This window comes from Saccoglossus kowalevskii, chromosome 9, assembly GCF_978046115.1.
Source record: "Saccoglossus kowalevskii chromosome 9, keSacKowa6.1, whole genome shotgun sequence".
Lineage (NCBI taxonomy): Eukaryota > Metazoa > Hemichordata > Enteropneusta > Harrimaniidae > Saccoglossus > Saccoglossus kowalevskii.
Window position 1 is genome coordinate 31,265,348 of NC_140649.1, and position 14,074 is coordinate 31,279,421.

Genomic DNA, 14,074 nt, shown 5'->3' on the forward strand with positions numbered 1-14,074 from the left:
TTCTACTTGCTCTACAATTATAATTAAACAAAATACTAGTATAAATGACTAAAGTAATGGTCATAGTCGCTGCTATGTGTCTAGTGCTTGTCATAAGAATTTTTTGAATAATTAAAAAATCATATTGAAAACTTTTCTACCTATAGTACTATTGGCATTCTTGGGGACTTTAATAGCAGGGTAGGTTCGTTAGCTGACTATGAGAACAATGACATGGATAATTTCATTTCCACCTGGTCAAATTTATATACATGTAAAGAAGATCTCATTCCCTGTAATAGTAAAGATTAAACTGTCAAACTCTTATAGAATTATGTAAAAATAATGGTATACATTTACTTAATGGTAGATTACCTGGAGATACAAGTGGAAAACTAACTTGTTACCATTACAATTGTGTCAGTACAGTTGACTATGCTATTGTATCATTGAATTAATAGAAAATATGTAATATTTGAAACTACATGTAATGCAGATCACTGCCAAATCTTATTCTTAATTAATTTGAATAAAAATATCAAGAGAGAGTATATTAATAGAAAACACTTAAAGGCCCGAGCACGGTATACCGGATATTTGTTCTAAACAAGAAAGATAATTTTTTTTATATTTTTTTTATATAATTTTGTTTATTTCTACTATATAAAACATTACAAAACTCAAAAGAAAAAGTCAAGGTCACACTAAAGTACAAAGCTATTTGATGACAGATAAAGAGAAATTAACTTTAAAAAACAAAACAAACAAAAAACTTGGTACATGTACATATATGCACTATATATTTTGGAGTTTCAATTTTATTCTATAATACCATTTGCATACTTAATTTGGATTTTTTTGCTATTAAAAGAAAGATTATTTCCTTGTGTATGCTTGCAGCTCCAGCCAAGCTGGTAAAATTGTGTTTCCTTCAAATTATAGATTGATTATGTCATAGCAAAGTAGATGTATGTGACTATAAATATCAAAGCAGTTATTGTATTTTGTATTTATTACAATAAGTAATGTATAAATTTTGTCAAATAGAGATCAATAAATCATGAACTGGTAAACAGACGCAGTGCTAAATTTGTATAATTAACGGCTGTCTATCAATGTCATGTGACATGGATATGCTGAAACAGGATGTGTTAATTAGTCTAATCTTTACAAACATTTAAATAATTTCTCAGAATATATCACTGTAACACAAAATAATACTATTTCATAGTGTCATAGGACAATAGCTTAATGATTTCATATCATAAACCAATAAACTTTGTCATACAATTTTCTCCAACTTTCTCTAAAATTATGAGTGGGCTTCTACCTTAATTTTATTACAAACATCTATAAGGGTATTTCTGGTTTGATGTACCGTAATACATGTTGGTACCTCAGGTAGACCTCTCTCAGATTTGGTTATTTCATGATGATATCTTCAATTTTCTAGTTTTGATGAATATTTTTGTCATTTTTGGTGAAAAGTGATATTTTTGAATTCTTGTTGAAAACAGCAAGTCCCATTGCTCTTATACTATACATATTGTTCATTTTCTAATGATATCTTTATTTGAAATATGCATTGCTAACAGCAGAGCTATCTCAGCCGAGAGGCTGCTTGTTTAAAACCCTGATTTTTTAAAATAATTTAGTATAGCAATAAGTACACCATTATTCACAATATATAATTTTTTAGCATATGTCTACATATTATCCCTGCCATAGGAACCTATGATAAAAGCTTCATACTGACAAAATTGCCACTACTAGTATCCACTGAAATACAAACATTATTTTCCTGAAAATTGAGCTGATGAGCCCCAACTTTTTTAGCTCTGCTGTCATCAAGGTGACCAAGCGGAGCTCATGGTTTGACTGGACCTCTTGTCGTCTGTCCGACGTATGTAGTATGCTGACAATTTTTCAAGCGACTTCTTCTCCAAACCATAATCTACATCACCTTGCTTGCTGTGTTCAGCTACCTGGGATGGTCCTCTGTCAGATTTGTTAATTTCATGACATCACATCCAAATCTCCATTTTTAGGGAATATATTTGTCATTTTGAGTCAACAACTGCTTGTCAGATTGCATTGAAATTTGGCATGAATGTTCTTGAGATGGACTAGACTTTGACTTACCAATTTCACAAGACGATATGCAAGTGTCTATTTGTTTTTTTGCATATTTTTGACCTCTCCAAAACCACCTGCCAGATTGCTGATTTTTAATGTAGATACATGGACAGGTCCTCCTTCAAATTTTTTCATTTGGTGAAGATATCTCTATTTTTGTGAAAGTTATGAATTTTTTTTGTGCATATTTTTTTTATTTTTCCCACTTTCCCATACATTATATATGGGCTATGTATAATACATGGACTGTAATAGACAAGTGTATTGTTGGGTTCTGAACTACCAGGGCCAATGTTATTCAAAAATGCTGAATTTCAGGTAAAGGTCATTTCAATGTTTATATGTTTTGCTGCTATTAGACAATTGTAAGAGTTGGAAGGCAGTCTTTTTCAGTACACATTGTTTTGGGTATTCAAAAGTGCAGTTCCTGTTTGTCACATTGATTGACTTTCACGAGTTTGTGTTAACATATTTCATGATGTGTTATTTAAAACTGTGTCAAGTGGTATATTTTGTGGAGCAAATTGTACCATAAAATGTGGCTTATGTGCTATCAAAGCCTTAGTTATAGAATGACTATGAGTTTTTTTTTTATTTTATGTAATGATGCACAATTTTGAAAGAAATGTTTAAGACATCTATAATTTTGGTTTTTATACATTCCGAATCTGCCAAATATAGAAAATGATATTTGGGGATTTTTTCGATTTAGTAATCTATTTAATATCAAAATACAACTTCCTTATGAATTTCAAAACAAGTTGTTCTAACCCCACAAACGCATTTTGTATGACCGAATTAGACTATTCACTACTAATTGGGACAGAAACTTACGCTACACTTATATGCGCCCGTTGTGGAAACTGTAATGGACTACGTACAAAAAGTAAGGCCCAAAATCTTTCTTGTTTTGACATTCAATATTAACATAAATATTGAAAAATATGCCCAGTAAACAATATCCAAGACAAAATATGCCCAGTAAACAATATCCAAGACAAAATATGTCCAGTAAACAATATCCAAGACAAAATATGCCCAGTAAACAATATCCAAGACAAAATATGCCCAGTAAACAATATCCAAGACAAAATATGCCCAGTAAACAATATCCAAGACAAAATATGCCCAGTAAACAATATCCAAGACAAAATATGCCCAGTAAACAATATCCAAGACAAAATATGCCCAGTAAACAATATCCAAGACAAAATATGCCCAGTAAACAATATCCAAGACAAAATATGCCCAGTAAACAATATCCAAGACAAAATATGCCCAGTAAACAATATCCAAGACAAAATATGCCCAGTAAACAATATCCAAGACAAAATCATTCTGCCAAACAATCATTGTGATGTCGGAATTTTGATTTCATGGACACTTTTAGTATGCTAAAATGTAGATGTTTTTTTGAACAAATCTTTAAAATAACATATTCAACCAGCTGACCAATTTTAACACATTTTGAACTTTTCAAAATGAAACCAATGTTTTAATAGTTTCACAGAGAATAATAGAGACAGAAACATTGAGTCGGCGACACAAGTGTCACAACATATCGGAACGAAATGGACCATAGTTTCACAGAGAATAATAGAGATAGAAACATTGAGTCGGCGACACAAGTGTCACAACATATTGGAACGAAATGGACCATAGTTTCACAGAGAATAATAGAGACAGAAACATTGAGTCGGCGACACAAGTGTCACAACATATTGGAACGAAATGGACCATAGTTTCACAGGGAGAGACATCATGCAGAATAACTGTCGAAATGTGACATATTTGAAACTTATTCGTAAAATGGGTTTCATTCTTGACGAAAACATCGAAATCTCGACCAAACCACTGTGACCGCATAACCCGAAAAGTCACCTTGTTTTTCGAACTGCCATTACAAGTGTTGTCCCACTAATTCAGCTGATTGACACCTGACAGACCAGGGATAGAGGGACTGGTTATAACCGTTAATTACATTTTGTGTTATTAAATGGGAACATTAAACAAACAAATCTATGTTGCCTATTCCTCAAAGTTTGGTACCTACTAATTAAAATTTTGGTTTCTTATTGTAAACACTCAACAAAAAACAATAATCTAATTTTTCAAAAGTGGGTTTCCAAAATATGGTTTGGTCATTTAATGCCCATAACAATTCAACATGCAAAATAAAAACGTATAATCAAGACGCTAACCAGTTTTTTGATAGGTTAACTCTCTTTGTACATGTATTAATATTTCTCAAAATATATGTTTGTCCACAGTCCCTCTATCCCCCGTCTGGAAACGATTAGCGTTCTTTTGTCTTGAACCGCGGTGCGGGTAAACAAATCGTTCACACCTGGGCCGAGGGAGTCAGAAAGTCAGATAGATTACAGTACCGTCAAAATATTCTTTAAAATCGGGAAATTTACCGTCATGCAAAGCGATACCTCATTGTATGACTTCACTTTCACTTCAAATTCGGGCAACCACAACGTAAACAAACATGTAAACAAAATTTTCACTATGAAATATATGTTTTTTTTGAACCCATCACAACCAGCCTACCAACTCATAAATATCCAGTTCCCGCAATGCAAAGATTAATATCTGGAATTATGTTCATTTTCTCGTTTTAATAGGGAAAAAACCTCGCGTGCCAACATACTGACATTGCTAAACAAATCTTGTCAAAATGGTGTCGTTCATGTTAACGTAGTCGATCGAAAAACCTGTGATATTTCTGATTCTTGGGGGGTTCATAACAGTTCACTAATGACTTTATTCTATGCAAAAGTATATAACAATGCTTCAATGTTTGTGTATAAATGATTTTTTTAGCACAGAATTGAGTACATTGTCATTTCAAAACGTCGCCATTTGCATTTATGATCTAAAAAGCATCCATAAAAGTCGCTCAATTTAACATTAATAAAATGCAGTGTGACGAATAACAAATCAGCCCACCAATTTTTAATGATATGTTTCGATCATAAAATGTCAAAATTGAAGACAAATATTGGTTTCGCACCGAGAAGTATGGTAAATAAAATAGAGTTCATTTCAATCACCCCAAAATCAAAAACGACAAATATCTAGGTAAAGGGATGAAAATTTGTTGCGAAAATGTGTCGCTGCTGGTAAAATAGATGAATTAAAGAACTACTCGCCGGCTAAAATATGACCTTGTACAGATATCCTGATTAAAAAATTATGTGAAAAAGCACGAATTCTGGAATAAACAACTAAGTTGTAAAAAAATACATAACACTGACGATGTCAAAAATAGTGGCCGGCTGCGTACTGATCACGTTACAATGCTTTGCCCATACCCGCAATGCGCCTTTGCCAGGGAAGGAGGCCAATTCACACCAAATACAATGATCGTTTCCAGACCGGGGATAGAGGGACTGTGGTTTGTCGTACGACTTTGCAATTGTCTTGCAATTTCTGTATGTGACATGACATGACATGACATGACATGACTTGACTTGACAAGACTTCATGAAAGACCTTCATTGATATTGACTTATGTAATGAGGTGTTGTAATCTGTATTTTTGACCAATAATTTTGCAAGTCAGTCATGATCATTTTTTTCACTATGTGCACTCTATTGTATTATCGTATTTGCACTTCGTGCTTTATGCATCAGCACTCTATTTTGTTCTCGTCCGCCTTATGTTCTTTTCTAAACATGTGTGCCACACTTCTTACATACCTTGTATAACACACTGTTTGCATATACATGTACTTCACTTTATAAATACTTATGTTCTTTTCTAAACATGTGTGCCACACTTCTTACATACCTTGTATAACACACTGTTTGCATATACATGTACTTCACTTTATAAATACTTATGTTCTTTTCTAAACATGTGTGCCACACTTCTTACATACCTTGTATAACACACTGTTTGCATATACATGTACTTCACTTTATAAATACTTATGTTCTTTTCTAAACATGTGTGCCACACTTCTTACATACCTTGTATAACACACTGTTTGCATATACATGTACTTCACTTTATAAATACTTATGTTCTTTTCTAAACATGTGTGCCACACTTCTTACATACCTTGTATAACACACTGTTTACATATACATGTACTTCACTTTATAAATACTTATGTTCTTTTCTAAACATGTGTGCCACACTTCTTACATACCTTGTATAACACACTGTTTGCATATACATGTACTTCACTTTATAAATACTTATGTTCTTTTCTAAACATGTGTGCCACACTTCTTACATACCTTGTATAACACACTGTTTACATATACATGTACTTCACTTTATAAATACTTATGTTCTTTTCTAAACATGTGTGCCACACTTCTTACATACATTGTATAACACACTGTTTGCATATACATGTACTTCACTTTATAAATACTTATGTTCTTTTCTAAACATGTGTGCCACACTTCTTACATACCTTGTATAACACACTGTTTGCATATACATGTACTTCACTTTATAAATACTTATTTATATACTGTCAAGTGAAGTATCAGTGTATAGTACAGCTTCATGGATAAATCTAGTTAAGCTTTCTATGCTAGTGAATATTCCAGCATTTTCTTATTTGAAATTCCATGTAATATTTACTTATTTTATATTATCCAGCCTAAACTAAATGTGAAAGCATTTGCAGCCATGCTTGATAAAGGTGGACAAATTGGATTCAAGCCGCCACCATCGTCATCATCATCAGGACCGAAAACAAATGGGAACAAACCAGCAGTTTCACCAAGACAGAATGAAACCCCTAAAAAAATTAATCCACCGGGAGTTGCAGCACCATTTGGGCGCAATACGCTGAACAACCGCATTTCTGTGTTGAAAAAAACCTCAAATGCTAATGAGGATGCCACACTAAGTAAGAATGGAGAGACAGAGATAAAGATTATAGCTGCTAATAAGAAACCACCTATCGTACCACGTACTATAAATTCAGAAGCTGTGAAAAAGCCCATTGTATCACCTCCAGCATCGCAATCTCCGATGAAGAATGAAGCTCCAGTTCGAGAACAAGAAAATGCTGTTAAAAATGATGCCAGTGATGTGGTTGCCAAGGAGGACAAAGACAATCTGGAAGGGATACAGATGAAGAAGAAGTTGGTACCTATAAATGCCAAAACCAATAAAAGATCATCAAAAATCAGGCCAAAAGAGAATCCTGTTCCACCTGAAGGCATATTGGGCAAGGCACCCGCAAAACCGGAAAAACCACCTATTATTTTGGAATTGAAGAGGGATACATCTGGTAAGATTCATGTATGATCTAAACTAAATTTCATATATATGGTCTAAACTAAATTTCCTATATATGATCAAACTAAATTTCTTATGTATGGTCTAAACTAAATTTCCTATGTATGATCAAACTAAATTTCTTATGTTTGGTCTAAACTAAATTTCCTATGTATGATCAAACTAAATTTCTTATGTATGTTCTAAACTAAATTTTCTATGTATGATCAAACTAAATTTCTTATGTATGGTCTAAACTAAATTTCCTATGTATGATCAAACTAAATTTCTTATGTATGGTCTAAACTAAATTTCTTATGTATGGTCTAAACTAAATTTCCTATGTATGATCAAACTAAATTTCTTATGTATGGTCTAAACTAAATTTCCTATGTATGATCAAACTAAATTTCTTATGTATGATCTAAACTATCGTTTTTGACTCTCGTGTGCGAAGCACAAAAAGGGAGTATTTGCAGTTAGTGTGTCTGTGTGTCTGTGTGTGTGTGTCTGTTCCACTGATATCTCAAGAACAATACATTGATTTTTGATGAAACTTGGTGCATAGATGCTCTGGACCAATGCGCAGATTGGATTAGGTTTTGGTAAAAATCCATGCATATTAATTACCTAATTTGCATGATAATTAGCTGATTTTTAGCTGTTCTATGATTGTTCCACTGATATCTAAAGAACCACTCATTGGATTTTGATGAAACTTGACACATAGATGCTCCGAACTAATGCACAGATTTGATTAGTTTTGAGTAAAAATCCGTGCAATATTAATTACCTAATTTGCATAATGATTAATAAATTTTTGGCTTTTCCACTGGTATCTCAAGTACTAATCATCACATTTCAATAAAACTTGGTACATAGATATCATAGGACACTGCACAGACCTGATGGTTTTTAGGGTAATATGAGTACATATTAATTACCTAATTTGCATAATTAATTAATTTTCAGCTTTTGATATTTCAAGTAGTAATCATTACATTTCAATGACACTTGGTACATAGTTACTTAAGGACTGTGCAGACCCCTGATTAGTTTTTGGGTAAATATTTGTGCATATTAATTACCTTATTAGCATAATTAGTTAATTTTCAGCTTTTTGCCTGATATCTCAAGTACTAATCATCATATTTCAATGAGACTTGCAACATAGATCTTCTAGGACTATGCAGAGACCTGATTAGTTTTTATTGGATATAAATTACCTAATTTGCATAATGTTCCACTGATATATAAAGAACCACGAATTGGATTTTAATGAAACTTTTAAAGAGAACTATGCAGAGACCCAATTAGTTTTTGGTAAATATTTATGCTTATTAATCACCTAATTAACATAATTAATTAACACTGATATCTCAATTACTGATCATCACATTTGAATAAAATTTGATACATAAATGCTCTAGGACAATAGACAGACCTGATTAATTTTGGATTAAAATTTGTTCATATTAATTCTCTAATTCGCATAATAATTCATAATTTGTTTTGTTCTGTTCATATTAGTTACCTGATTTACATAATTAGTTTTCAGCTTTTCCATTAATATCTCAGGTACAAGTAATTTTTAATTAATTTTTAATGTGTCTTCAATACTCTCAGCACACGGGAGTCCTTTCTAAGCTTTCTTTGATTTTGATTTATTGTCAATGAGTGCTTGTTTTCATCAGCAAGTTAGTTTTTAGTTTCTGCATGGTCTCCACTTTTCATTGATGCTATTAATATGAAACAATATTAATCAGGGATACTGTGTGATTGGTGATTTCTAGTAAATTCTAGTAGATACTCACACCAGGAAATAGTTGGGGAATCCCAGAAATTGGTATCTTGGATGAGATACTGAACAACTACACAGAGCTGGATTTTGAATCCAGGATGGTGTCAGCTCTGTCTTTTTTAGCTCCGCTGTCGACTTTGTCGAGCGGAGCTTATCATATGAGTGATTGTCCGTCGTCGTCGTCCGTGTCAATGTTTTACTTTTTCGACTTCTTCTTGAAAACTACAAGCCTGAATGCTTTGATACTTGATGTATATGTACCTTAGGTAGACCTCTCTTAGGTTTGTTCATTTCATTATGATATCTTCAATTCTCTAATTTTGGTGAATATTTTTGTCATTTTTGGTAAAAAGTGATATTTTCAACTTCTTGTTAAAAACCGCAAGTCCAATTGCTTTGATATTACATATATAGCTACTACATGTGGACCTCTCTCAGATTTGTTCATTTTGTAATGATATCTTTAATTCTCTAATTTTGATGAATATTTTTGTCATTTTTGGTAAAAAGTTATATTTTCAACTTCTTGTTAAAAACTGCAAGTCCAATTGCTTTGATATTACATATATAGGTACTATATGTGGTCCTCTCTCAGATTTGTTCATTTTGTAATGATATCTTTAATTCTCTAATTTTGGTGAATATTTTTGTCATTTTTGGTAAAAAGTGATATTTTTGACTTCTTGTTGAAAACCGCAAGTCCAATTGCTTTGATATTACATATATAGGTACTACCGGTACATGTGGACCTCTCTCAGGTTTGTTCATTTTGTAATGATATCCTCAATTTTCTAATTTTGGTGAATATTTTTGTCATTTTTGGTATAAAGTGATATTTTCGACTTCTTGTTAAAAACCGCAAGTCCAATTGCTTTGATATTACATATATATCTACTACATGTGGACCTCTCTCAGATTTGTTCATTTTGTAATGACATCCTTAATTTTCTAATTTTGGTGAATATTTTTGTCATTTTTGGTAAAAAGTGATATTTTCGACTTCTTGTTGAAAACCGCAAGTCCAATTGCTTTGATATATTATACATATAGATACTACATGTGGACCTCTCTCAGATTTGTTCATTTTCTAATGATATCTTCTGTTCTTTAATTGCCATGTGCATTGCTAACAGCGGAGCTATCTCAGCCGACAGGCTGCTTGTTATCCTACACATACGGTAATATGTCTTATTTTATTTTCTCAGCCCCTCTACCACCTCCTCCTGACAGTGATTCAGAAGGAGAATTGTACGATGACGTGGAAACTGATGCAAGAGTGTCAATGATGTAAGTTTTTAAATCCAGTGTGCAAAGCACACAATGGCAGTCTTTGTAGTTAGTTTGACTGTATGTGTGTGTGTTCTCTATCTGTTTCACTGATATCTTAAGAACCATATGTTGGTTTTTATGAAATTTGATGATTAGATGCTCTTGGCTAATGCGCAGATTTGATAAGGTTTTGGTTAAACCATGCATATTAATTACCTAATTTGCATGATAATTAGCAGATTTTTATGCGTTCCATGACTATTCCACTGATATCTAAAGAACCACTCATTGAATTTTGCAGGTATTTAAAATGCCAAAAAATGACCATGCTCACGTAATTCTCACGTACGTGAGTTAGACCGGAAATCGGCCAAACTCACGCGTGCGCGTGAGAATGGGTGTTTTTACGTGTGTTCTCACGTAACACAGTACACTTCAAGGGTGACAAAGATAAATGCGTGAACGTGCGTGAGAATGATTGTTTTTAGTGCGTTCTCACGTGAAAAAGAAACATTGCGTGAGATCTCTTATAGGGTTTTGCGTCCCAATCTCACGTGCGTGAGAATGATTGCTTTTAATTGCGTTCTCATGTTAAAAAGAAACATTGCGTTAGAGTCCGATCTCGGGATCTAGAGATCGGGATCTAACGCATTTTCGATTTTCACGTGAGAACGCACTAAAAAACAATCATTCTCACGCACGTGAGATTGGGACGCAAAACCCTATAAGGGATTTCACACATTTTTCGTTTCACGTGAGAACGCACTAAAAAAACAATCATTCTCACGCACGTGAGTTTGGGACGCAAAACCCTATAAGGGATCTCATGCATTTTTCTTTTTCACGTGAGAACGCACTAAAAAACAATCATTCTCACACACGTGAGATTAGGACGCAAAACCCTATAAGGGATCTCACGCATTTTCTTTTCACGTGAGAACGCACTAAAAAACAGCCATTCTCACGCACGTGAGAACTGACCGGAAACTGTCAAACTCCTGCACGAAAATGTAATTACGTGACAATGGCTAATTTCCGGCCTAACTCACGTACGTGAGAAAGACGTGAGAATGGTCTAAATTTTGACCTATAAATAACTCAATTTTGATGAAACTTAGTACATAGATGATCTGGGACAATACGTAGACCTGACTAGTTTTGGGTAAAAATCCTTGCACATTAAATATCTTATTTTGCATAATGATTTGTAAATTTTTTACTTTTACACTTATATCTCAAGTACTAATCATCACATTACAATGAAGCTTGGTACATAGATGTTATAGTACAATGCACGTACCTGATAAGTTTTGAGTTAATATCCATTTGTTTCTTAAGTACCATTCAACAGAATTTTAATGAAACGTGGAACATAGATGCTCTGGGATAATGTGCAATACTGATTAGTTTTTGGTTGAAATCAATGTGATATATTAAAGTACTGTTGCCGATAGGGACATGCAACTAGTGCTATAATTTTGTCTGATAAGACATATGACTGAAAGTCATCTTATATTGTCATTATTTCATTAAATATTTATAATTGTTAAATCATAGCTACTTGGACCCCCCCAGATCATTGCTTGCAGTTATATTTTGAAATGCTGTATTTTCTCTAATACATGTAGAAGCACATGTGCTAACTTCATGCATCCAATAACTCAGCACACAGAAGTTATTTCTAAACTTTCTTGATTTTGATTATTTATTGTCTTTATGATGCATGTATTATATATTATATTATACCAGTATATTGATGGTATTAATCCATCGATTTGATTGGTCTAAACGGTATATTGGCTAAACAAAGTGGCCCTGGAACATGAATTGACTACAGGTTTAATACGGAAATACAAAAAAACAGTAATATTTGATTTTTATGCAAATATAGTGTTTGAATTTTGGGAAAATATTTGAAAAAGTACCAAATTAAAAACATATGATATAACCATAATATTGCTTTTTGTTAATGGAGGGATCTAAGTTGTGAGCGTCAGTTGTTGGGTTATCGGCATTCGCCACACAAAGCTAAACGAGCGCCAGAACACTGTGTTTGCTGTTAAAATATGTCTAGTCCTTCATGTTGTGACTTTGAAATTGATTGCGTACCTCCAAAAACATGATGTTTAAGTTTAACAAAAAAAGAACGAAAAAAATGCAAAAAACTACGAGGCTCGGACAAAAATGTATGCCACCAATAACAACCGATGTCCCTTAGCGGCGTTCAAATTCTAGCTGACAAAATTGCACCCGGGTAATTGCCTGTTTCAAAGACCATGGGATAATACAGAATTCAACAATGATATATGGTTTTGTAATTCTCCACTGGGGATAAATAAATTAGGGGAGATGATGAAGGTAATTTCAAAAGCTGCAGATTTGTCCTGAGTGAACACTAACCTGTATTAGATCAATGGCATGCAAAGTTCTTCATTTGGCCGGAGTTGAGACAAGGCATGTATCATGTACGTGTCACATCAGATATTGCACCAACCAACTTACTTCAGAACAACGACAAAACCTTGGTTTTACCAAAAATATATCCAGGTCAGATGTTGGGTCTGAGTCGCCGTGCCAGTCATCGTACATGATACACCACTGCGTCCCGCCATGTCTCAAACTTCCGTTGAACAAAGTACTGCTGAACGTCAAATATCCACAGTTAGAGTCAGAAAACTTGTTTATGTGGAAAAATCCGTTGTTGTAATGATCCAAATTGTACACGACCCTGTATTTCACATGGTGATGACGTATTCAGTAAAAGGTCATGAAGGTTATCTTTTGTTATGCTAATTTGTTGTGTTTATGCTGATTTCACCCGGAATAAAAGAAATTCGTATTTAATTTGAACTTTGTTGTGTGTGTAGTTTTTGTGTGTATTCAGTGTACGTACTGTTTTTATTTATATTCATGTTCAAGGGCCATAATCATGATCTTTTAGTAGATGCAAGTAAACTCTTTTTTTTACTAGTTTTATTGAATTGTCAATATACTGTTATAATATAATAGCAATAAACCCCCCCCCCCCCCCCGTCAAAGTATACCACGAGATATTGCACAATTCATGACATGTTGTGAATTGTGCAACAGAAAACCTCTACTCCAATTGCTTTAATACATTGTACGTTGCATATAATATATCACATACATTGTATTCAGAAGTGGATCAGACAATAATTCAGTTACTTAGCGCCCTCTATGAGATGAGTATGGAACACTTTTGTTTTTAAGTTTTCACAACTGGTGCCATTTTTCCAGTAATCAGTGAATGTTCAAATTTTTGTTGTTTTATTTGCATTGTGTATGTAACTATGGGTCCCACGTCAAATATGATGCGGTGCAATAGCCACCACTATTTAATAGTAATAACAATATTAAATAACTTTGTTCCATCTTTAGAAATATACAAGTTTCTATCAATATACAGCAACAAAGAAAATGATGTTGTGTGTAAATTCTTCTACAGATTTGATTATATTTTTAGTCCCAGTTCGGACGCAATCCGAAAACAGGGACTTATGTTTCGTGCGTGCGTGTGTCCCTGCTTCTGTCCATGCGTGCGTGTGTCTGGACCTGTATCTTAGAAAAATGCCTGGATCAATCACAATCAAACTTCACACATACATCATACTTGA

General features: G+C 33.4%; 1 protein-coding gene and 1 long non-coding RNA gene across 3 annotated transcripts in view; one reads left to right on the forward strand and one right to left on the reverse strand.

Moving 5' to 3' along the window:
• Positions 1–14,074, reverse strand: part of LOC102802515 (uncharacterized) — a 494,330-nt gene that overhangs the window by 138,908 nt on the left and 341,348 nt on the right. The gene's annotated exons all lie outside the window — the stretch shown is intronic.
• The window catches only part of LOC102808249 (uncharacterized), a 47,093-nt gene that overhangs the window by 1,787 nt on the left and 31,232 nt on the right, over positions 1–14,074 (forward strand). Inside the window, exons 2-3 of the mRNA XM_085503405.1 lie at positions 6,743–7,382; positions 10,376–10,457. Of these exons, the coding sequence (XP_085359531.1) occupies positions 6,743–7,382; positions 10,376–10,457 (722 nt within the window). The remainder of the gene's footprint in view (positions 1–6,742; positions 7,383–10,375; positions 10,458–14,074) is intronic.